We start from the raw sequence: 26,313 nt of genomic DNA, 5'->3' as shown, positions 1-26,313 counted from the left end.
ACTCACCATCAAGGTTTTCTCTTTGCTCATTTGGGTAACCTCCTCTGAGTGATGCCAAGAGCATGGATATTAATATCAGACAGGGCTGGCTCAAATTCTAACTCTGTGAGCTCTGCACTATTTATTTAATCTCTCTGGGCCTCTCAAGTCATCTTCTTTTTGGAAGATGCCTCAGAGCCTCTCAGATTTTCTCACCTGTAAAAGGGGATAAAGTCATCTACCTATAGGGGCCAATTACATGATCTAATACAGTTGGCCCTCCAAAGTTTTGAGTTCCACAACTGTAGATTTAATGAATTGTGGATCCAGAATATTCAGAGGAAAAAAATTGCATCCATATTGAATATGTAGACACTTCTTTCTTTGTCATTATTCCCTAAACAATACAGTATAACAATTTAAATAGCACTTACATTGTATCAGACATTATAATTAAACTAGAGATGATTTAAGTAAGGTATACAGAAGGATGTGCATAGGTTGTATGCAAATACTGCACCTGTTTATGCCAAGGACTTAAATATTCGTGGATTTTGGCATCTATGATTATGGGGTGGGTCCTGGAACTAATTCCCCACGGATACTGAGGGACATGTAAAGCATCTAGCACAACAAATGTTACATTTGTCCATTCATTTATTTTTAACTCAAAAAAATACTCATTGTCCAGGTAAGTTTTCCATCTCTCTTTTCCACTATTCCTGCCTTCATGGCTCTTCCTCATTTGAGCTTCTACTTAAAACATTTGTGTCAAACATGTAGCCTGAGCCTGATACATAATCCAGCCAATGAGAGGAAGGGAAAGGAATTAAGTGTTCCGAGGTACTTATTATCATCCCCATTTTACCCAAGGGGGAAAGAAATTGAGACTCAGAGAGGTTAATGAATCTGCCAGAGATCACAGAGCTTTTTTTTTTTTTTTAGGGATGGGATTACACCATGTTGTCCAGGCTGGTCTCAAACACCTGGACTCAAGTGATCCACCTGCCTCAGCCTCCCAAAGTGCTAGGATTACAGGTGTGAGTCACCACACCTGACCTCTAAGAGATCACAGAGCTTCTGAATGATGAAGCTGGTGTCCCAGTTCAGTGGCGTGATCTCGGCTCACTGCAACGTCCGCCTCCCAGGTTCAAGGGATTCTACTGCCTCAGCCTCCCGAGTAGCTGGGATTGCAGGTGCCAGCCACATGCCCAGCTAATTTTTTGTAGTTTTAATAAAGACAGGGTTTCACCATATAGGCCAGGCTGGTCTCAAACTCCTGACCTTGTGATCCACCCTCCTCAGCCTCCCAAAGTGCTGGGATTATAGGCATGAGCCACTGCTCCCACCCTGCCTCAGTCTTGTTTATTTTTTGTGCAGAAGTACTTATTTTAGTTGCCCTTACTTGGCTATAAGTTCCTTATTAATGAGAGCTATATGTTTTTTTTTTCCTATAGTGCCCATGCTGCTGGCATATGAAGTCTCTGTTTATATAATAAAAAGTTGTGGAGAGTGAACTCAGGTAACTCGTAGGATGAGCATAAGCAACAACCCAAGAACTCATCTAGGTATTCCTGGGATCATCCTCATGCTCCAGCTCCAGGCTACTGCTGCACAGTACAGTTAGCTCTTGAACTATGTGGCCTGGAGAAAGGTATCACTCAAGAGGAGAGAACAGTTCTCCATCAGCCTCTCTCAGGAAGAAAATAATGTTCCGGAGCCATTTCAGGACTGTCACTCACCAAAAAACTATGCCCTCCCTCTGCAGAAGAAAAACGTGCATCTCCCAGAAGGAAATAGGGATAACTTTTTTTCCAGAGTAGGATAGCTTTACAGGAACTATGTGCTTGGAGGCCAGGACTCCCCTGGGAAGGGCTACAAGGCACTGGGAGAGGAAGCCAAGGGATTTTATCTCATACCACGTCTGTCTTACACATGAGCCTGGTTGTGGGGTCCAAACCTTCAGCCCTTGTTATAGCCCAGTGTGCTCCACTTACCGTGATGGGCATTCTGACAGTCCTGAGTGAGATTCAGGGTGTGGCTTTCCCAGCTAACAGGATTGCTGACGTTGCAGGTATATGTGTGCGTGCCATGAATGTCAACCTCTTCCTCCAGGTAGGTGAGGTTCCCTGCTGTCTGGATCAGCTTGCTGCCTCTGTACCAAGCATAGGTCACATTGTCATCCCTGGAGACCAAGCAGGACAGAGCCACTTGGCACCTCTCTCTGTTCAGGATCTTGCCCTGCCCCTGTAGGCGGGGTTTCTCAACTTTATCTGGAAGCAGAGACTCTGATCAGAAAGGCATGGAAATACAGAAATTAGAGGCCTACAGGAATCAGAGAGGGCAGTATGAGCAGTCCTGGAGACTTACCAAATACAAAAACCTGGAACTTGGCTCTCTGAACTTGTCCCATCGTATTGGTGACCTCCAGGCAGTAGAGGCCACTGTCCTGCTGCTGAGCTGCCTTGATGAGAAGAGTCAAGTTCTTGATTATAAAACTGAATCTATTGTTGAAGGTATTGGAAGGTGAAGAGCCATTCTCCCACTGCAATATCTGACAAAATGCATTTTGTGAGGGCAGCCACATCTTCCACTGAACATTGTAAATCTTCATCTGTATGCTGTTTGGTTGTAACTGAAGGGGCATTCCAGAGATGCTAAACACATGGTCAGCTGATCCCTGGCATCCTAGGAAAGAGAACCCAAGCTGAAAGTAGCGGGAAGAGTGTCAGGCCTGAGCAATGTGGGCAGCTGGATGTGATTTCCCTTAAGCCAATAGGGTGGGGATGGGTACGAGGAGCCCAGAGCCTAGGAACACCTTAAAGTGTATCCCCCCATCTGCCTCCCCTTGTCCCCAAGCTCTATGTCCCTAGTCTGAAGGATCCCATAGACCAATAGCTAAAATCTTGAGTACTTACTATGTGACAGGCAGGTTTCGCACTTTATACATTTTAACCGTTTAAGTTAAAAGGTATAGAATGGTTAAAATGTACAAATGTTTTATACATTTTAACTATTTAACTTAACAATGACCCTTATCCCCATTTTATAGGTAAGGAAACTGAGTTAGAAAGAGCTTAAGTAACTGGCTTAAGTTACACAGAATGATGAGCCTGAAACCTAGTCAGTTTGGTGTTGTTTTTGTTTTCTTTTGTTTTGTTTGTCAGAGACAGGGTCTCACTCTGTCACTCAGGCTGGAGTGCAGTGGCGCAATCACAGCTCACTGCAGCCTTGAACTCCTAGGCTTGAGGTGATCCCTCCACCTCAACCTCCCTCGTAGCTGGGACCACAGGTGCATGCCACTGCACCCAGCTTATTTGTTTACTCTTTGTAAAGACAGCAGTTTGACTTCAGAGGATAAATTCTTAACCATGATGTTATAAACACCACATCTAATGTGAATCCCTCCAAGCAGTGCTGAGGCAACTACTAATGGAAAGTAGTGACTGTCAGAAATTCTGAATGGTCAGGCCCAGGAAGAATGACCCTGCAAGCTGAACTCATGACCCCTCAACTGTCCTCTCAGAGAGCTGAATACATAATCCTCTCTCGTGGCACTTGGCACATTGGATTTTGGCCACTACTCATTGATGTTTGCCAGTTTTTCAGTGATCAGAAAGTCTCCACAAAAATTTCTCTCTAGAAAACAATTTTTAAAATAAAACTGCACTTCCCAGGTAGATCCCAGCACTTCCCTGTCAATGAATCTGGATGAGACCTAATGAATATGGGGGTGTGACAACCTGGAGCAATTCAGTGCAGGCAGTGTACAAAACTGGAAGTTTCTACAGCCAGTTTTAGCAACGAAGCTATCTATGTGGCATGGCCCAGTAGGTGCAGTAAATTAAAAAGTCTCTCTGGGTGAGTTGGGGAGGGTCAGGGAGGGTTTGGAGGAGAGAATAGGAGATGGAGAGAGTTTTACAAGTGGCTCTGTTAAAATGGACACTATTAAGAAGTAAGCAATGGAGAGAGAGGGGTTTTTAGATGTCCAGTGCATTATGAATGCACTCTCTCCAAGTCACAGCTTCACCCTGGCATTTTCTCAAGAGACTAAGTAAATAATTAAAGGACTTGTAATACTATTTGTTTGATGAAATATGTTTCTTTGATCTTGATGTTCCTAAGACTAAAATACATAGGTTCCCATTTATATTTATATGACTTGTACTGGCTCTGCCGATTAGCAAACCAAAAGCTTCTCAAAAGTAGAGACTGTGCTGTGCATCTCTGTGTCTCTGTCTCCCACAGTCCTAGCACTATTTATGAGAACAGGTCAACCTACCAAATATTGCACAAAGACCCTGAGAACAAAGGTGAATGGAAAAAACCATTACTAAACCTACAAGAAGGACATAAACTGTCCTCATCAATCATTCAGTCCTTACTGAGTCCCACTCTAATCCAGCCACTGAAGAGGCAGGGCCTCTTCATGTATAAGACGTGATTCCTGACTCCAGAGAGTTTGTGATCTGGAAATGGAACACTTTCATTCTACAGCATCCCCTTAACGGTTGATATAAAGAATCATCTGAGGAATTCTAATTATGTAATGAAAATCCAGGTTAAGACTTGCTAACAAATCCTCCCACTAAAAATAACTAGAAAAAAAAAGGAGCAACATGTAAAAGCACATTGTTAAAGTTATCAGAGAGTTTATAAAACAGTGAAAAATTATGGGGCCTAGATCTGGAAGAAGGAAATTCAGAGAGGTGAGACCAACATTTCTGACGGTTGTTCCCTGGAGGCATCTTCTGATTCCATAAATGGCAGCTAAAAGGCTGAGAAGCTGAGCAGAGCTCACAATAAAACTCAAGGAACTAAGAGAACATGGAGTTCAGGCCCCTCCTGTTAGAAAGTGGGTATACCTAAAATCCATCAGTGTTGAGGTTGGTACCACAGAGGGCTATACACTAAGAGTAAGAGTGAACGAGAAATGAACAGCCCTCGCAGGAACTGAAGCTCAGTTTTGAATCGTCACAACCCTGGATTGAACTAATGATCTGGAATCTCTAGTAGCCCTAACCTGGCTACCCACTAGAAGCAAATATAAGTTATGACAAGAGGAAAATAACATCAACCAGAGCATTAAATTGTTTCTAGAATTTTTTGTGCACAATATCCGAAATGAAATGAAGTATAAGAAAAGGAAACATGTCCAAAAACCAAAACAAGAATAGAGACAACAGAAACCAACCAACAGGGCATCTACATAATAGAGTTGTCAGTCATAAACTTTAAAGTAATCATGTCTAATATGTTCAAGGAAATAAAACATAAGTTTAAGAATTTCAGCAGAGAACTAGCGTGATCAAATGCAAAAATAACCATGTCCTTGCAATGTGACTTTGCAACTCCTTCCATCATCAAGAAATGGGGTTCATTTCCCTGTCTCTTGGAACTGGGCTGGTCTTCATGATGAAACACAGCAAAAGTTATGTCTGCCAGTTCTAAGCCTAGATCTGAAAAGGCATTGCACATTTCTACTTGTTCTCTTGGAACCTCATCTGGCTGACATGTGAACAAGCCTAAAATAGCCTGGTGGGGAATAAGAGATCACATGATACAGAGATAAACCAACACAACTAAGGCCATTCTAAATCAGCCACCCCTGGCCTGGTGCGGTGGCTCATGCCCGTAATTCCAGCACTTTGGGCAGATCACTCGAGGTTGGGAGTTCAAGATCACCCTGGCCAACATGGTAAAACCTTGTCTCTGCTAACAATACAAAAATTAGCCAGGCGTGGTGGCACACGCTTGTAACTCCAGCTACTTGGAAGCCTGAGGCACGAGAACCTCTTGAACCCGGGAGATGGAGGTTTCAGTGAGCCAAGATATCATGCCACTGCACTCTAGTCAACGTGACAGAGCAAGACTTAATCTCAAAAAACAATAAAAAATAAATAAAAGAATCAGCCACCTGTGGTCTGGCAGCTGACCACACATGCATGACTGCTGCAAGAGGAAACCAAAAGAACCACCTAGCAAAGCCCAGCCCAAATTGCCAGCTAGCAGAATCACTAACTAAATAGGTAGTTGTTTCAAACTACTGGATTTTGGAGTGGGTCATTACGCAGCAATAATTACCTGAAATTGGATTTTTTAAAGAATTAAATGAATATTACAGAAATAAAATGTAAAATAACTGTAAAACAAACTCAACTGAAGGGTTTAAAAGGCCATTTAGATGCCATTGAAAAGAGAATTAGAAAACTGTTATAAAGGCCGGGCGCGGTGGCTCAAGTCTGTAATCCCAGCACTTTGGGAGGCCGAGACGGGCAGATCACGAGGTCAGGAGATCGAGACCATCCTGGCTAACACGGTGAAACCCCGTCTCTACTAAAAAATACAAAAAACTAGCCGGGCGAGGTGGCGGGCGCCTGTAGTCCCAGCTACTCGGGAGGCTGAGGCAGGAGAATGGCGTAAACCCGGGAGGCGGAGCTTGCAGTGAGCTGAGATCCGGCCACTGCACTCCAGCTTGGGCGACAGAGCGAGACTCCGTCTCAAAAAAAAAAAAAAAAAAAAAAAAAAAGAAAAGAAAACTGTTATGAAATATCCAGAGTGAAGTAAAGAAAAACAAAAGGATAAAAATACACAAGAAGGAGTGTAAGAGATATTTGAGACATGGCAAAAACAAAACCCCTAAACTAAGTGTAATTGGAAAGCAAGGAGATGGGAGAGGAAAGAGGAACTGAGCAAAAGAGATAACATAAGAATTTCCCAAAACTGACAAAAGCCATCAAGATAGACTTGTAAAATGTGTTACAAACCCCAAGCAAGATCAAAACAAACCAACAAGCTGGGCACGGTGGCTCACGCCTGTAATCCCAGCACTTTGGGAGGCCCAGGCAGATGGATCACCTGAGGTCAGGAATTTGAGACCAGCCTGGCCAATATGACAAAACCCCATCTCTGCTAAAAGTGCAAACATTAGCCAGGCATGGTGGTGCACGCCTGTAATCCCAGCTACTTGGGAGGCTGAGGCAGGAGAATCACTTGAATCCAGGAGGTGGAGGTTTCAGTGAGCCGAGATCATGCCATTGCACTCCAACCTGGGCGACAAGAGTGAAACTCTGTCTCAAAAAAAAAAAGAGGCCGGGCGCGGTGGCTCAAGCCTGTAATCCCAGCACTTTGGGAGGCCGAGACGGGCGGATCACGAGGTCAGGAGATCGAGACCATCCTGGCTAACACGGTGAAATCCCGTCTCTACTAAAAATACAAAAACTAGCCGGGCGAGGTGGTGGGCGCCTGTAGTCCCAGCTCCTCGGGAGGCTGAGGCAGGAGAATGGCGTAAACCCGGGAGGCGGAGCTTGCAGTGAGCTGAGATCCGGCCACTGCACTCCAGCCTGGGCGACAGAGCGAGACTCCGCCTCAAAAAAAAAAAAAAAACCAATGAACAAAAGACAACTTCTCAATACATCAAAAGAAACATTATGGAAACCAAAGATAAATAGAAAAATCGTAAAATAGCCAGAGTGGGGGAAAACTAAATTCCCTTTATAAAATAAACAACTTAGCTGACATTTCAGCAAAAATAATAAAAAGCAGAAGATGATGGAATGGTATCTTTTTTTTATTTTTCCATAGGTTATTGGGGTTCAGGTGGTGTTTGGTTACAAGAGAAAGTTCTTTAGTAGTGATTTGTGAGATTTGGTGCACCCATCACCCGAGCAGTATACACTGCACTCTATTTATAGCCTTTTATCCCTCACCGCCTCCCACTTTTCCCCCCAAGTCACCGAAGTCCACTGTATCATTCTTATGCCTTTGTATCCTCATAGCTTAACTCCCACATATCAGTGAGAACATACGTTGTTTGGTTTTCCAAGGAATGATATATTTAAAGTGCTGAAAGAAAATAACTGCCTATCTAGAATTTTATACTGGTAAAGAAGTACTTCAAAGACGAAGGCAGACACAGTGGCTCATGCCTGTAATCCCAGCACTTTGGGAGGTTGAAGCAGGTGAATCACTTGAGGTCAGGAGTTCAAGACCAGGCTGGCCAACATGGCAAAACCTCATCTTGACTAAAAATGCAAAAATTATCTGGGTGTGGTGGCATGTGCCTGTAATCCTAGCTACTCAGGAGGCTGAGGCATGAGAATCACTTGAACCCGGGAAGTCAAGGCCAAGACTTATGCCACTCCCCTCCTGCCTGGGCGAAAGAGTGAGACTCTATCTCAAAAAATCATAATTTTTTAAAATGAAGCTGAAATAAAGACATTTTTAGAAAAAATAAAAAACTGAAAGGATTTGTCACAAAAAGGCTTGCAGTAAAGGAAATACCAAAGGATGTTCTTTACATATAAAGAAAATGGAAACTCGGGCACAAGAAGTGAAGAGCAATAGAAATAGATGTAATTTGTGACAATAAAAGTTGGGAGATAGAGCTGTATAGGAGTTTTTTATACTATTGATAGGGAATTGGTATTAATTCAAAAAATATTGTTGAAGGTATTCATTGTAATACCTTTGGTAACCATTGAGAAAAAAACAAAATGTACAGAAGAAGAAATAAGAAGGGAATCAAAATGATGCAGCACAAAATATCAATTAAATACAAAAGAAGGCAGTAATGGAGAAAATGAGGGATAAAAAAGACATAAGATGTATATAAAATATACAGAAATAGAAGGAAATGTCCTCATTAGAAAAGGACCTATTAAGTAGGAGCAAACAATCATCTTCAGTTTCTATGCATATAACCAGATTAAAATATATAAAATAAAATTTGAAAGAACTAAAAGGAGAAGTAAATCCACAATCATAGTTGGTTTTATTACCTTGTCTCTCTAACTGATATAAGAAGCAAACAAAAAAATCAATAAGGCTATAAGAATTTGAAGATCATTAAACCAATATATATATTAATTATATATAAAACAATTATCCTAACAATTGCAGAATACACATTCTTTTCAAGTGCACATGCAATATTTACCAAAGTATTTTTGTAATTTTATTTTATTTTATTATTATACTTTATGTTCTAGGGTACATATGCACAATATGCAGGTTTGTTACATATGTATACATGTGCCATGTTGGTGTGCTGCACCCATTAACACATCATTTACATTAGGTATATCTCCTAATGCTATCCCTCCCCACTCCCCCTACCCCACGACAGGCCCTGGTGTGTGATGTTCCCCTTCCAGTGTCCAAGTGTTCTCATTGTTCAATTCCCACCTATGAGTGAGAACATGCGGCGTTTGGTTTTCTGTTCTTGCGAAAGTTTGCTGAGAATGATGGTTTCCAGCATCATCCACGTCCCTACAAAGGACATGAACTCATCCTTTTTTATGACTGTATAGTATCCCATGGTATATATGTGCCACATTTTCTTAATGCAGTCTGTCATTGATGGACTTTTGGGTTGATTCCAAGTCTTTGCTATTGTGAATAGTGCGGCAATAAACATACGTGTGCATGTGTCTTTATAGCAGCATGATTTATTTTTTATTTTTTATTTTTATTTTTTTTGAGACGGAGTCTCGCTCTGTCGCCCAGGCTGGAGTGCAGTGGCTGGATCTCAGCTTACTGCAAGCTCTGACTCCCGGGTTCACGCCGTTCTCCTGCCTCAGCCTCCCGAGCAGCTGGGACTACAGGCGCCCGCCACCTCGCTCGGCTAGTTTTTTTTTTTTTTTTTTTTTTGTATTTTTTAGTAGAGACAGGATTTCACCGTGTTAGCCAGGATGGTCTCGATCTCCTGACCTCGTGATCCGCCCGTCTCGGCCTCCCAACGTGCTGGGATTACAGGCTTGAGCCACCGCGCCCGGCCAGCAGCATGATTTATAATCCTTTGGATATATACCCAGTAATGGGATGGCTGGGTCAAACGGTATTTCTAGTTCTAGATCCTTGAGGAATCGCCATACTGTTTTCCATAACGGTTGAACTAGTTTACAGTCCCACCAACGGTGTAAAAGTGTTCCTATTTCTCCACATCCTCTCCTGCACCTGTTGTTTCCTGACTTTTTAATGATTGCCATTCTAACTGGTGTGAGATGGTATCTCATTGTGGTTTTGATTTGCATTTCTCTGATGGTAAGTGATGATGAGCATTTTTTCATGTGTCTGTTGGCTGCATAAACGTCTTCTTTTGAGAAGTGTCTGTTCATATCCTTTGCCCACTTTTTGATGGGGTTGTTTTTTTTCTTGTAAATTTGTTTGAGTTCTTTGTAGGCTCTGGAAATTAGCCCTTTGTCAGATGAGTAGATTGCAAAAGTTTTCTCCCATTCTGTAGGTTGCCTGTTCACTCTGATGGTAGTTTCTTTTGCTGTGCAGAAGCTCTTTAGTTTAATTAGATCCCATTTGTCAATTTTGGCTTTTGTTGCCATTGCTTTTGGTGTTTCAGACATGAAGTCCTTGCCCATGCCTATGTCCTGAATGGTATTGCCTAGGCTTTCTTCTAGGGTTTTTATGGTTTTAGGTCTAACATTTAAGTCTCTAATCCATCTTGAATTAATTTTCATATAAAGAGTAAGGAAGGGATCCAGTTTCAGCTTTCTACTTATCGCTAGCCAGTTTTCCCAGCACCATTTATTAAATAGGGAATCCTTTCCCCATTTCTTGTTTTTGTGAGGTTTCTCAAAGATCAGATGGTTGTAGATGTGTGGTATTATTTCTGAGGGCTCTGCTCTTTTCCATTGCTCTATATCTCTGTTTTGGTACCAGTACCATGCTGTTTTGATTACTGTAGTCTTGTAGTATAGTTTGAAGTCAGGTAGCATGATGCCTCCAGCTTTGTTCTTTTGACTTAGGATTGTCTTGGCAATGTGGGCTTTTTTTTTTTTTGGTTCCATATGAACTTTAAAGTAGTTTTTTCCAATCCTGTGAAGAAAGTCATTGGTAGCTTGATGGGGACAGCATGGAATCTATAAATTACCTTGGGCAGTATGGCCATTTTCACGATATTGATTCTTCCTATCCATGAGCATGGAATGTTCTTCCATATGTTTGTGTCCTCTTCTATTTCATTGAGCAGTGGCTTGTAGTTCTCCTTGAAGAGGTCCTTCACATCCCTTTAAGTTGGATTCCTACGTATTTTATTCTCTTTGAAGCAATTGTGAATGGGAGTTCACTCATGATTTGGCTCTCTGTTTGTCTGTTATTGGTGTATAGGAATGCTTGTGATTTTTGCAGATTGATGTCGTATCCTGAGATTGCTGAAGTCACTTATCAACTTAAGGAGATTTTGGGCTGAGACGATGGGGTTTTCTAAATATACAATCACGTCATCTGTAAAGAGGGACAATTTGACTTCCTCCTTTCCTAATTGAATACCCTTTATTTCTTTCTCTTGCCTGATTGCCCTGGCCAGAACTTCCAACACTATGTTGAATAGGAGTGGTGAGAGAGTGCATCCCTGTCTTGTGCCAGTTTTCAAAGGGAATGCTTCCAGTTTTTGCCCATTCAGTATGATACTGCCTGTGGGTTTGACATAAATAGCTCTTATTATTTTGAGATACATTCCATCAATACCAAATTTATTGAGAGATTTTAGCATGAAAGGCTGTTGAATTTTGTCAAAGGCCTTTTCTGCATCTATTGAGATAATCATGTGGTTTTTTGTCTTTGGTTCTGTTTATATGCTGGATTATGCTTATTGATTTGCGTATGTTGAACCAGCCTTGCATCCCAGGGATGAAGCCCACTTGATCATGGTGGATAAGCTTTTTGATGTGCTGCTGGATTCGGTTTGCCAGTATTTTATTGAGGATTTTTGCATTGATGTTCATCAGGGATATTGGTCTAAAATTCTCTTTTTTTCTTGTGTTTCTGCCAGGCTTTGGTATCAGGATGATGTCAGCCTCATAAAATGAGTTAGGGAGGATTTCCTCTTTTTCAAACTCAATCAAAACCATTCAACTACATGGAAACTGAAAAACCTGCTCCTGAATTACTACTGGGTACATAACGAAATGAAGGCAGAAACAAAGATGTTCTTTGAAGCCAATGAGAACAAAGTTACCAAAGTATTATCATATGCTATGCATTAAAACAAGTGTCAACAAAGTTCAAAGTATTGAAATCATATGAATTATGAGTAGAATTAAATAAAAAATCAATAACAGAAAAATAAGTGGAAAATCTCTGAATGTTTAAAACATAAGCAACATATTTCTAAAAACCCATGAGTCAAAGAATAAATGAAATGAAATTTGGAGAAAAATTTAGAGCTAAGTGATAATGAGCATCAAATGTGCAACATAGCTAAAGCAGTGTTTAGAGGGAAATTTATAGCTTTAAATTTGTATGTTAGAAAAAAAAAGAATGTTTGCAAGTCAATAATGCAAGATTCAATCTCAAGAGACCAAAGAGAAAAAGAAATAGTGATTCAAATGATGATGATGATGATGATGATGATGATGATGATAATCCAACGAAAGGAGAAAGTAAAGGTAAGAGCTAACCTCAATAAAATAAAAAGCAAATGTACAATACAGAAAATTAGCAAAGTCAAAAGTAAGTTCATTAAATAAAAGTGTTAAAATGTATATATCTGGTGCTTTGGAGGTGCCAACATCACCTAGAGTCTCTTGCTATCAGCCATAGTTAACCCCACCGTGTTCATTAATATAGCCGTTGACTATGAACTCTTGGACTGTGTCTCCTTGGAGCTGTTTGCAGATAAAATTCCAAAGGTAGCAGAAAACGTTTGTGTCCTGAGCACTGGAGAGAAATGATTTGATTACAAGAGCTCCTGCTCTCACAGGATTATTGTAGAATTTATGTGCCAGGATGTTGACATCACACACCATAATGGCACTGGTGGCAAGTTCATCTAGGGGGTGAAATTTGATGATGAGAACTTCATCCTGAAGCATATAGGTCTTGGCATCTTCTACATGACAAATGCTGGACCCAACACAAATAGTTCCCAGTTTTTCATCTACATTGCAGAGACTGAATGGATGGATGGCAAGAGTGTGGTATTTGGCAAGTTGAAAGGGGGCATGAATATTGTAGACACCATGGAGCCCTTTGGGTCCAGGAATGGCAAGGCCAGCAAGAAGATCACCATTGCTGAGTGTAGACAACTCTAATCTAATATGAATCAAAAGACCCTCATTCCAGAGAAGTTCCTGCTTCAGATTCTAGAGAAAGAAATGCTGCACAGAGAGACCAAGAAGAATCTGAACAGACAGGCCTTGCTGAGTTTCTCCACTCAGCCTATTAATATGAAATCATACCCTTTTTGTCCAGTCACATTTCTACAAGGTTGTCAGTCATGCCTATGAAATGAAGTCTCCATAAAAACCCAAGAGGACTGGGCTTGGAGAGCCTCCAGATAGCTGAACACGTGGAGATCCCTGGCAGGCGGTGTGCCCAGGGAAGGCGTGGAAGCTCCGTGTCCCTTCCCCCATACCTTGCCCTGTGTCATCTCTTCATCTGTATTCTTTGTAATATCTCTTATAATAAATCAGCAAACATAAATGTTTCCCTGGTTTGTGTGAGCCACACCAGCAAATTAATTGAACCCAAAGGAGTGGGTTATGGGAACCTCAAGTGGAAGCTGGTTGGTCAGAAGTTCTGGAGGCCCAGACTTACAACTGGTGTGGTGGAGGGGCGGTGTTGGGGACTGAGCCCCCAACCTCTGTGGTCCAACACTGTCTCCAGTTAGTGTGTGAACTGAATTGGAGAACACCCAACTGGTGTCCACTGTAGAATCCATTATTCAGTTTGTTGTGAGGAGAAATCCACCTCCCTGCATTTGGTCATGGAAGTCTTCTATGTTGATGATTGTTGTTATTTTGATGTGGAAGCAGAGGAAAAATGTGGTTGGAGAGGTTTGTTCAAAACAACAAACATTCACATTTGTACCCATCTCTTTTTTTTTTTTATTTATTTTACTTTAAGTTCTGGGATACAGGTGCAAAATGTGCAGGTTTGTTACGTAGGTATACAGGTGCCATGGTGGTTTGCTGCACCTATCAACCCATCATCTAGGTTTTAAGCCCCACGTGCATTAGGTATTTGTCCTAATGCTCTCTCTCCCCTTGGTCCTCACCCACTAACAGGACCTGGTGTGTAATATTCCCCTCCCTGTGCCTATGTGTTCTCATTGTTCAACTTCCACTTTGAGCGAGAACACGTGCTGTTTGGTTTTCTGTTCCCGTGTTAGTTTGCTGAGAATGATGGCTTCCAGCTTCATCCATGCCCCTGCAAACTCAGGAACAAAAAAAAAGGATTCCATAATTACCTCTTTTAATCAACATTGTACTGGAGGTCATGGCTAGTTCAAAAAAACAAGGAAAATAGCCAAACGGAATAAAAATTAGAAATGTATATGTGAGGCTGAGTGTAGTGGTTCACGCCTGTAATCCCAGCACTTTGGGAGGCTCACCTGAGGTCAGGAGTTCGAGACCAGCCTGGCCAACTTAGTGAAACTCCACCTCTACTAAAAACACAAAAATTAGCTGGGTGGGTGGCAGGCACCTGAAATCCCAGCTACTCAGGAGGCTGACGCAGGAGAATTGCTTGAATCTGGGAAGCAGAGGTTGCAGTGAGCCAAGATGGCACCATTGCACTCCAGCCTAGGCAACAAGAGCAAAACTCTGTCTCAAAAAAAAAAAAGAAAAAGAAAAAAATGAATATGTGAAACTGTCATTATTCACAAACTATATACCTGTGTATATAGGAAACCCAGAGGAATATATGAAAAACTATTTGAGTGTAGAAGTCAGTTTGGCAAAATTGCTAGGTATAAGGTCAATATAGAAAAATCATTTTTATTTCTATGTGTTAGTACAAACAGATAGAAAATGAAATTTTGAAAACAATACCAATTACAGCAGCACAAAAAAATTAAAATATATAGAAATAATTTCAACAAGCAATATTTAAGACCTATACACCTATTGCAACAAAAGATTTCTGAGAAAAAATTAAAGAGCTAAATAAGCAGAAGAATATAGCATGGTTTTTATTGGAAGACTTAATATTGCTAAGATGTCAATTCTTCCTAAATTAATGTATAGATTCAATAGAATTCCAATAAAAATTATTGCAGGTTATTTTTATAGAAATTAACAAGTTGATTCTAAAACTTATGTGAAAATGTAAAAGACAAAGAATAGCCAAGGCAATCTTGAAGAAGAACAAAGCTAGGTTTTCATTACCTAATATCGAGATGTATTGTAAAACTTCAGAAATTAAGATAGCATTCCGTATTGCAAGGATTGAAAAGTAGTTGATGGAATATAATAGTCTAGAAATAGACCCTGTATATGGGAAAAAACACTAACTGTTTTTCCTCTGGTTTCACACCACAACAATCAACACAGAAGTGACCAACGTGTGGGGAGTTTTCCCACGCACCAAGCAAGCAATCAGTTCTTCAGTGGACACCAACTGGATGTCCTCTAATTCAGTTCAATTCTGACACTATCTACCTGTAGATATCTACCAGATACCAATTGCAAGCTCCAGCATTGTTTTACCTGCGCTTCTGACCAACTGATTATAAACTGGGTTTCCCGTTATTCCCTCCTTGGGTTCAATTAATTTGCTAGATGACTCACAGAACTCAGGGAAACACTTACATTTACCGGATTATTACAAAGGGTACATATGAAGAGATGCATAGGGCAAGGTGTAGGGGAAGGGATACAAAGTTTCTGTGCCCTCCCAGGGCATGCCACCCTCCAGGAACCTCCACATGTTTAGCTCTCTGAACCTTGTTCTTTGGGTTTTTATGGGGGCCTCAATAAGTGGGAATGGATTGACCACAGGCCATCAGTGATCAGCTTAACCTTCAGTCCCTCTCCTTTTCCTAGAGGTTGGGAATGGGCTCAGAGTCCAATATTCCTAACTTGCCTTGGTCTTTCTGGTGACGGGCCCCTGTCCCGAAGCTACCTACAGCCTGCTAGCCATCAGTCACTTCATTAGCCTACAAAAACACATCACTTTGGAATTTCTAAAACTTTTAGGAGTTGTATGTTAGGAAAGGAGGTTGAAAAACAAATATATATTTCACAATATCACACAAACCAACACATATTTGATGTTTTCAATAAATGGTGCTGGGTCAAATTGATATATATAAGAAAAAAACCTTGATATCTCCCTCATATCATATACAAAAATTAATTTAAAATAAATCATAAATTTAAATATGAAAGCTAAACCTATAAAGCTTCTAGAAAAACGTACAAGAGAATATCTTCTACATCATGAGATAGACAAATGTTTCCTTTTTTATTTTTACATTTTAATCTATTTTTGTGTTTATTTTGAGACCAGATTATGAGACTGGCTAATTTTTGCATTTTTGGTAAAGATGGGGTTTCACCATGTTGCCAAGGCTTGTCTTGAACTCCCGGGCTCAAGTGATCCACCCACCTTGGTCTCTCAAAGCTCTGAGATTACAGGTATGAGCCACTGCAGCCAGCCAACAAATGTTTCTTTAACAGGACAAAAAAAAAAAAAAAAAAATCACTAACCATGAAAGAACATTGATAAATTGGACTTCACTAAAACTTAGAACTTCTGTTTGGTGAAAGACAACATTGAGAGAGTGAAAAAGCAAGCCACAGACTGGGAGAAAATGTTTGCAACACATATATTTGAAAAAGGGCTCATATCCAGAATGTATAAAGAATTCCATCAATAATAGACTGATGACAATAATCAATAATAGACTGCAAATCAGTAATACACTGATGACAATAACCACAAAAAAAGCAACAGACTTGGGCAGGCATTTTACGAAAGAGAATATCCAATATCCAATAAGCATGCAAAAGGGTGCCCAACATCACTAGTTATCAGAGAACAATGAGATTACGCATTCTCACCAAAATAGCTAACATTTAAAGGTCTGAAGGTTGGGCGAAGCAGCTCAAGCCTGTAATCCCAGCACTTTGAGAGGCCGAGGTGGGTGGATCGTTTGAGGCCAGGAGTTGGAGGCCAGCCTGGCCAACATGGTGAAACCCCATCTCAAAAAAAAAAAATTAGTTGGGCATGGCAGTGCACGCCTGTAATCCCAGCTACTTGGGAGACTGAGGCAGAAGAATCACTTAAATCTGAGAGGTGGAGGTTGCAGTGAGCCAAGATCACACCATAGAACCCCAGCCTGTGCAACAAGAGTGAAACTCTGTCTCAAAAAAAAAAAAAAGAAAGAAAATCTGGTGTTTATATCCACTAAAAATATGTACAAGAGTGTTAATAATGGCTTCAATCATAATAATTCAAAATGAGAAAAAACCCAAATGTCTATCACAATTGGATGAGCAAATAAATCATGTTATAGTCTTATGGAATATTACACAGCAATGAAAAAGAAAAGCTACTTTTCCTGGCAATAATGTGGATGGATCTCACCACAATGATGAGTGTTAAGGAAGCCAGACTCCAAAGAGTACATAGTGAATTATTTCATTGATATAAAGTTTAAAGTCAGGAAAAACTAATCTATGGTGAGGGAGGTTAGAATGTGGTTACCCTTGCGGGAGGGCAGTTATCAACTTGAAGGAGCAAAAAGGAACAACTGGGTGCTAGAAATGTGTTACATCTTGATGTGGGTAGTGTGAATATGCACTTACGCATATAAAAGTTCATGAAGTTGTTGATTTAAACTTTGTGCACACAATTGTGAGTTATACCTCTATTAAAAAAATAGAAAAGGAGTAATGACTACCTCTCACTGCAGTGTTCTGACCATTAAACTAAGATGTACTTTGATAAAAGCAAAGTATGACCTGCCATTGTGGAAACATTACCATAGCAAGTGAATTTGTAGATTTCCTCACTCATCTCAGCTAAACCCAACTCTTAGCTAAATATCAGAAAAGCCTGGGAGGCAGGGGTTGCAGTGAGCCATGACTGCACCACTGCACTCCAGCCTGGGTGACAGAGAAAGACCCTGTCTCGAAAAAAAAAAAAAAAAAGTGAAAAAGGAAGATAGACCTAAAACAGCCAACTGAAATGCAATATGGAATGTGCTATGGATGTGTGCCCAGGATGTAAGGCAAGCATAAGGAAAGCATGTTTTCCGCTGTCCTGCAGAATTAGGAGTGGCTGCCTGGAGGAGGTGGGTGGGAGCTGCCATTGAAAGAAAAAGCCAAGGCCTGCCTGGTGGATGCAGAAAGGAACAGGGAAGGGGGTTATTGTGGACACAGCAGTAGCATGTTTAGGGGAACACACAACACATGTGTGGCTTATGGGTCTGGTAAAGACAGAGCAGGTTTGGAGAGTGGGGTGATGGAACATGAGTTTCATTTTTAGGTGTTTTGTGGTGGTTTTATTTTATTTTTATCGTTTATAAAATTGTGAGAGGTAGCACAAATATTAAAAGGTACTTAAATATAAAGTTACTGTATAATGAATAATAACGTAAACTCCCATATAATCCACCAGTAGATCAGAATGTAGAGTGCTGCGTAGAAGAAGGTTGTGCTCTGCTATTATAAAACTGAATAGGAATCACACAGGAAAATGGTTAAGTTATTGCCTAGACTTCTTTTTTGTTTGTTTGTTTGTTTGTTTTTAGATGGAGTCACTCTCTGTCACCCAGACTGGAGTGCAGTGGCGCAATCTCGGCTCAATGCAACCTCTGCCTCCCTCGTTCAAGTGATTCTCCTGTCTCAGCTTCATGAGTAACTGGTACTACAGGTACCTGCCACCACCCCCAACTAATTTTTTTTTTTTTTTTTTAAGTAGAGACAGGGTTTTGCTGTATTGGCTAGGCTGGTCTTGAACTCCTGACCTCAAGTAATCCACCCTCCTCAGCCTCCCAAAGTGCTGGCATGAGCCACCACTCCCAGCCATAGACTTCTAAATACTTAAAGAACGAAGTGTGTGATCTACAGTCCTCATGCTATACTGCCTTTAGGGTTTTTAAAAAACTTATGCCATTATATTTTATTTTTATGTAATATTATATTAGTTTATACACTTAAGACTGGTTTATCTGCAAATAAAAAGGAGCTAGAGAGAACACCAGGTGTTGTTTTGATTTGTTGGTTTGATTTTTTAACTAGAAGAAAACTGTGCTAAAGGTAGAAAGCCCGTAGAAAAGGAGCAGCTGAAGAAAGATCAGGGATGTCTTCATGGACAGCAGGTCCCAGATGACTTCTGAAAGAAGCTCTGGTGCCCTGAGCACATAGGAAAGTATTGTTCAAGGACAGGGCAAGGGCACTCTTGCCCTCAGCAGAGGCCAATGTGGTCATTTACAGTAGTAGATGAAGTACATTGACACTGGAGAATTGTTAGCAAGGTTGGCAGAATCCCTAACTTGTGCTTCAGTTTTCTTAAAGAAGGAGGTTGTTGGTTTGTGGAGGCTGGGATAGTGGAACAGGGCCTTGAAGAGATGACGAAGGTGTGGAATTATCCCACCTTTTGGGAAGTAGGAGAAGTTATGGGCCAGAAATGAGGATTCTGAGGACACTGAGAGTCCAGCTGGGGTTGGAGATTATGAATCTGTAGCCGCTCTTTGTTGCTGAATTTTCTCCTGTAGCCCCCAACAGTCCAGTGTTGGAAGAAGGAAGATGGTTGGAATGAGTTTCCATGGACGGCCTGGAAGGGGTGGTGCTGGAGCAGGGATGCAGAGCAGATACGGTGAAAAGGCAAGTAGACAAGTCACTATGTCCAGGGTATTGTGACTGATACAAAAAGACCTCAGTTTCTGTACCAGGGGAGTACACACACCAGACAGGGGAGATGAAATGCTAGTATGAAAACATAACTTCAACGCAAGTTCTCACACATTTGGCGAGGCATAGAGGAGGACCCTACAAGTGAAAATTGTTTAGAGGAAAGAGGCCACAGTGCAGGAAGGCCCCTGGGCCCCTGCCACTGCTGTTGCTACTGCTCGGCAGCCTTGGGGGCCTCTTTCCGGTGGTTAAGAACGGATGAGGTGAACTAGTAACTCTGAAAGGGAGGGTAAAGGGCAGATGGTTAACTCCACTGCAGCCTCAGGAAGAACAGAGGATGGTCAAGGACACAAGTACGGAGGATGGTGAAGGAGACAATCTAATCCAGCAGCAGTGAGTCTCACTCAGCCCTGAGCCCATGTGCAGAGCTCTGAGTCAGTTCAGCTTCCTCCAACCTGGACTTGCCAGTCGGAGGAAAGTGTGGGGCCTGAGCACCTGGGAGAAGGAGCACAGAAGGGTCTCAGAGCAAGTGGAACTTCCACCAGTCAACAAATAGATGTTAACGTTTTCTCAGCTAGGGCTTGTGCTACCAAGCGTGGGGTGAAGGCATCAAAAATGTACCTGCTAGGAACTAAGCAAATAGAGCCCAGTGAGATTCCAAAAGTACGGGGGCAATCCAGCTTTAGGGCAAAATCATAAGATAGATAAAGTATCCTATAGGGCCCACATCCCATTTCTTTCTTCCTCTCTATTTAGCTTCATACTGACCATATTAACTCCCTTCGTCAGGTAATGCAACCTGCTTACCTCTGTCAAAACTCACCTAGCCCAAGTCCCACTCTGCATTAGTTAACCAAATCATCTCATATGTCATACTCTTTCTCCATGATAACAAGTGCATCTGCCTTTCCTGTTTCCCATCCAAACCTCACGCATCCCTGGCTTTTCTGAGCTCTTTCCTCTGCTTCAATTGTCCTCCTACTTTGTACCTACCTCCTAAACTCTTATTTATTCTTCAAGGCCAGTTCTCCAGTGTTGCTACCTAGAAGGAATCTTCATCTTCTTAGCTCCTTTTTTATTCTAAATGTATCTTGCCTGTTAATGACATGTAGCATTTCCATCTTCCCTTATAGTTGTAATTATACATACCTATTTTCCTCTGTCTGAAAGATTCTTAAGGGTAGAATAGACATCTGTTTCATCTTTGTTTCCCCCACAAAACCTTGCATAGTTCTTGGACCATAATAAGGGCTGGGGAAAGAGTTTATGAATAAGACCTCAAAAGCACAGGTAACAAAAGCAAAATAATCAAACAGTATTATAGCAAACTAAAAAAAAAAAAAGTGTACAGTAAAGGAAACAATCCACAGAGTGAAAAAGCAACCTATAGAATAGAAAAAAAATTACAAACTATGAATCCTACAGGCAACTAATATCCAGAATAGACAAGAAATTCAAACATCACAGCAGCAAAATGAGCAACCCAAGCAAGGGCTTCATGAATTCATTTAAATTAATTAATTCAACAATGCATCTCACATAACTCCTAAAAATGACTCCATTGTCAGAATTTCACGCAGGATACCGGAGAAATCCCAGAGCTATAATTCCCTTGCCTTTGGCCTCTTGCCAAGCTCCACATTCCCACAATTTCATTTTCCATCTGCAGACCTTCAGAACCAAAAGCCAGTGGCCCCAAAGCAGCATGGAACTCTCATGCACTATTTGGTCCAACCACTTTGGAAAACAGTTTGACAGCATCTGCTAGAGTTACGTACACATACCCCATGATTCTGCCCCTCTGTCTGAAAGAGGGACAGAATAGGCCTGGGCCCTAAAGTTCATTTTGGACCCTAAATTCAGGTTTCAGTTGTCCATTCTGAGGAATGGACATTTACTTGTAAGCTCGCCCCATTCCCTGTAGGGACCTCAGTGTGTGCTAACCTGGCAGACCTCCCGAACATCAGCAGCCATAGCAGCATGAAGGGGTGTGCACCCTGCCTGGTCTGGCTGGTTGGGGTTGGCTCCGGCCTCAAGGAGGCAGCGGGCAGCAGTTGGCTGGGAGAATCAGGTTCAAGACCACCCTGGGCAATATGGGGAAATCCTGTCTCTACAAAAAAAAAAAATTAGCCAGGCATGGTGGCGCAAACCTGTAGTTCCAGCTACTAGGGAGGCTGAGGTGGGAGGATGGCTTGAGCCTGAGAGGTCAAGGCTACAGTGAGCCGTGAGCACACCACTGCATTCCAGTCTGGGCAACAGAACAAGATCTTCTCTTAAAAAATAATAATAGGCTGGGCACAGTGGCATACACCTGGAATCCCAGCATTTTGAGAGGCAGAGGTAGACAGATCACTTGAGGTCAGGAGTTTAAGACCAGCCTGGCCAACATGGTGAAACACTGTCTCCACTAAAAGTACAAAAATTAGCCAGGCATGGTGGCATGGACCTGTAGTCCCAGCTACTTAGGAGGCTGAGGCAGGAGAATCACTTGAACCTGGGGAGGCGGAAGTTGCAGTGAGCCGAGTGGTTGCAGTGGTTCAGCAAAAATTATTATACATTTATGCACACATATACATACAGCGAGGACCACTGTACTCCAGCCTGGGCAACAGAGCGAGACTTCATCTCTAAAAAATAACAATAATGATGATATAAAATAAATAAAAATGCATATGATAACCTGAATCATATGAGGGAACATCAGACAAACCCAGATTAAGGAACCCTCCACAAAACAACTGGCTTGTCCTCTTCAAGAATGCAATATCATGAACGATGAAGAAAGGCTAAAGTATGGTCATAGACTGAACATGAGAAACATAAAAACTGAATGTAATACATGATCTTGATTGCATCTTGGGTCAGCAAAAAATAAATAAATAAAGCATATTCTTGGGACAATCGTTAATATGTGAATATGGACAGCATATTTGATGGTATTAATGTGAAATTTACTAAATTTGATAATTGTGCTGTACTAACATGAGAATGTCTTTGTTCATAGGATGTAAGTGCTAAAATATTTAGGAGTAAAGGGACATAATGTCACAGCTTGTTCTCAAGTGGTTCAGCAAAAATTATTATACATTTATGCACACATATACATACAGCGAGGACCACTGTACTCCAGCCTGGGCAACAGAGCGAGACTTCATCTCTAAAAAATAACAATAATGATGATAAAAATAAATAAAAATGCATATGATAACCTGAATCATATGAGGGAACATCAGACAACCCAGATTAAGGAACCCTCCACAAAACAACTGGCTTGTCCTCTTCAAGAATGCAATATCATGAACGATGAAGAAAGGCTAAAGTATGGTCATAGACTGAACATGAGAAACATAAAAACTGAATGTAATACATGATCTTGATTGCATCTTGGGTCAGCAAAAAATAAATAAATAAAGCATATTCTTGGGACAATCGTTAATATGTGAATATGGACAGCATATTTGATGGTATTAATGTGAAATTTACTAAATTTGATAATTGTGCTGTACTAACATGAGAATGTCTTTGTTCATAGGATGTAAGTGCTAAAATATTTAGGAGTAAAGGGACATAATGTCACAGCTTGTTCTCAAGTGGTTCAGCAAAAATTATTATACATTTATATACACATATACATACAGCTAGAGAAAGAGAAATAAAGTAAATATGATAAAATATTAACTGGTGAATCTAGATGAAAGAAATTCAAGAATCCTTTGAACTATTCTTGCAGCTTCCCTGGAACTTCACAATTATTTCAAACTAAAAAGTTTAAAAATTACATAAACAGAGCAGCTTCAGTTAACTTACGCCAGGCCAGCCCCACAGACCCAGGTTGGAGGGGGAAGCAGCTCAGGAAGACCCAAGTCCATCCCTCCCTGTGCCTAACGAGTCACTCACCAGCTTCACAAGGGCCAGCATAGCCAAGCTCAGCTATGGCGCTGAAACCCTGGGAATGGGGGTGGAGGGAGCATCACCCTCTGTCACACAGGCTCAGGACCTCAGGGTCATAACCTCAGCTTCTCTGTTACTCTCATCCCCACAGCCAGGCACCAATCCCATCAGTCCTCCTTCAGCTGTCTGAGCTGCTTTCAAGGTGCCTTAGACCAGGTTCCAGCCTAGCTCTCCTGACCAGAATCCTGGGCCACTGGGCCCCCCAACCCACCCACAAGAGCTGCAGGCTCCACACCTACCTCCCTGCTCCCTGTTCCTCATCATACTCTGCCCTAGGCTGCCTGCATCCTTACAAATATTGAGTCCACCTGAGCTTTGACTGTGTCTTCCTGAAGGACACAAGAATGCTCAGAGACTCAGTAACTGAATTGAGTACCTGGGCATGGGACTTTATTGCATATGGGGCTTCTACCCGGCCCTGAACCCACACAACACTATGCCTCAGTTTCCCCTCTTTGTGCCCAGAGTGTACCCTCCTCTAACTCCACGCTCTCCACTCCTGTGAAGCTCCTGCAGAGTCACTGATCTAAAATGCAGAACCCTGGCTAGGCACAGTGGTTCACACCTGTAATCCCAGCACTTTGGTTGGGGGAGACCAAGGTGAGCAGATCACCTGAGGTCAGAAGTTCAAGACCAGCCTGGCCAACATGGTGAAACCTGGTCTCTAATAAAAATACAAAAATTAGCCAAGTGTGGTGGCACGCGTCTGTAATTTCAGCTATTCGGGAGGCTGAGGCATGAGAATCGCTTGGACCCAGGAGGCAGAGGTTGCAGTGAGCCGAGATCACACCATTGCACTCCAGCCTGGGTGACAGAAGGAAACTCCGTCTCAAAAAATAAATAAATAAATAAATAAAAATTAAAAATTAAATAAATAAATTAGTTAAATTAAATTAAATGTGAGATCCAGGTTTCAGAGCATGCTGGACCCCAGGACTGGAGAAAGAGGGGAGCAGCCCTCAACCGGGATCCCCGGGAGTAAATGTTAGATGGCTCCATGCCTGGCTGACAGCTTTAGGTTTGCTGTGGAGCTTCCTCATATTGTCTCCTTCTTCTGCCCCAGCCCAATGTGTCTCTAATAATTTCCAGGCTCCTGTGGCATCTGGGTGGCTGAAGAAGCCAGGGAGATGAAGAACCATGCCATCCAGCCTCTTCCTGGCTGCTGGCCTTGCTCTCCCCTCCTCGGGCTCAGTTTTCCTGCCTCAGGGGTCCATCTGTCTGTCTATGAGCTCCAGAACCAACCACTTCCTTGGGACTGCTTCTCTTCTCTCATGCCACAATTGGAGGATGCAATTTTCTTCATCTTTACAGGCAGCTGGAAGGAGGCTTCTCTCTCCATGACATGGAAAGGTAAATTGAAGCCAGTGGGAAGGAATCTCCTCACCCAAGACTTCCTGGATTGCTGGCAGCAGAGCCAGATGCCCCTCTCACAGACCCCCCAGTGCACTGCCAGCCTGTCCTGTCTGATTTAGACTGTCAGACCTGTCAGGAGCTGCTCGGAGTCAAGTTCCAGATGAATGTGTATGTGGCACAATCAGGGAGATATGGCTCTGATCTCCCTGAGGGGCACAGCTCCTAGTCCATCATGTGAGTCCCCCGCCCCACACCAGGCAGGACCTCCTTACCTTTGCCCTGATACCCCTTGAGGAGCAGGAGGAGTGTGAGGGTGACCACTTGCCCCAACATTTCCACAGAACAGAGGGGCCAGGCCAGCCCCTCCACCCCCACCAGACGCTGTGCCGTGCACTGGCTCAGCAGTCTCCAGTCAGCAAGAGGACGATGCGGAGCAGAACTGCCTTGCAGCCTGTCCAGCCACAGTTTCCTCAATTAGAGGCTGTTAACACCTGTTGTGAGCTGACAAGGCCACTGAGAAAGCCCCAGCGCCTGGAGCTGGTCTGACAGTTCCCACAAGCCAAGTTGGTGAAGCTTACCTCAAGTGGGAGGGTGCTTGATGTTCACAGTGACTCACAAAGCCAGTTTCAAAACTGCATCCCTTTGTCTGCTTCAGCCCAAGAAATGTTCCAATTCTCTGAATCCTATGTGGAGAGACCCACATGGGGGCCAAACAGCCAGTATCCTCGGCTGTTCCATTCCAACAGACTTTGTGGAGGTGGAGTGGAGAGGGGATGGAGAGGAAGTGGGCTGAAAAATAGGGCCCTGGATAAGCGGCCAACAGTGTTGAAGGAGAGGAGGAGTAGCTGAGAGAACATAGGAAGAGACTTAAGGGCTGGAAGCACTAGAAAAATCTAACAAACCTGGGGATTCCATGCAAGTTGACACCAAAGTTTAAGCACATGTAAGTTAAATTTGTTTCATAAGAATTTGTTGGCCGGGCGCGGTGGCTCAAGCCTGTAATCCCAGCACTTTGGGAGGCCGAGGCGGGCGGATCACAAGGTCAGGAGATCGAGACCATCCTGGCTAACACGGTGAAACCCCGTCTCTACTAAAAAATACAAAAAACTAGCCGGGCGAGGTGGCGGGCGCCTGTAGTCCCAGCTACTCGGGAGGCTGAGGCAGGAGAATGGCGTGAACCCAGGAGGCGGAGCTTGCAGTGAGCTGAGATCTGGCCAGTGCATTCCAGCTTGGGTGACAGAGCGAGACTCCGTCTCAAAAAAAAAAAAAAAAAATAGAATTTGTTTCGCATAGGGCACGGTGGCTCACGCCTGTAATCCCAGTACTTTGGGAGGCTGAGGCAGGCAGATCACTTGAGGTTAGGAGATCAAGACTAGCCTGGCCAACATGGTGAATCCCTGTCTCTACTAAAAATAAAGAAATTAGCCAGACTGGG

General features: G+C 42.3%; 1 protein-coding gene across 7 annotated transcripts in view; it reads right to left on the bottom strand.

The window, feature by feature from the left end:
* The window catches only part of CD244 (CD244 molecule), a 35,060-nt gene extending 9,623 nt beyond the window's left edge, over positions 1-25,437 (bottom strand). For 6 of the 7 annotated variants that reach the window (XM_033195699.1, XM_033195696.1, XM_033195700.1 and 3 more), the window contains exons 1-3: positions 25,151-25,437; positions 2,350-2,667; positions 1,977-2,267 (exon numbers count right to left, since the gene is read on the bottom strand). In XM_033195699.1, coding sequence (XP_033051590.1) covers positions 1,977-2,267; positions 2,350-2,667; positions 25,151-25,211 — 670 coding nt within the window. In that variant the 5' untranslated portion in view covers positions 25,212-25,437. The remainder of the gene's footprint in view (positions 1-1,976; positions 2,268-2,349; positions 2,668-25,150) is intronic. The other variant, XM_033195698.1, reaches the window with a different exon arrangement.
* Positions 25,438-26,313: the final 876 nt, after the last annotated feature.

Source organism: Trachypithecus francoisi, unplaced genomic scaffold (genome assembly GCF_009764315.1).
Source record: "Trachypithecus francoisi isolate TF-2019V2 unplaced genomic scaffold, Tfra_2.0 Lachesis_group5, whole genome shotgun sequence".
NCBI classification, from domain to species: Eukaryota; Metazoa; Chordata; class Mammalia; order Primates; family Cercopithecidae; genus Trachypithecus; species Trachypithecus francoisi.
Note: the sequence above shows the minus strand (reverse complement) of the source record. Positions and strands in the feature narration are given on the sequence as shown.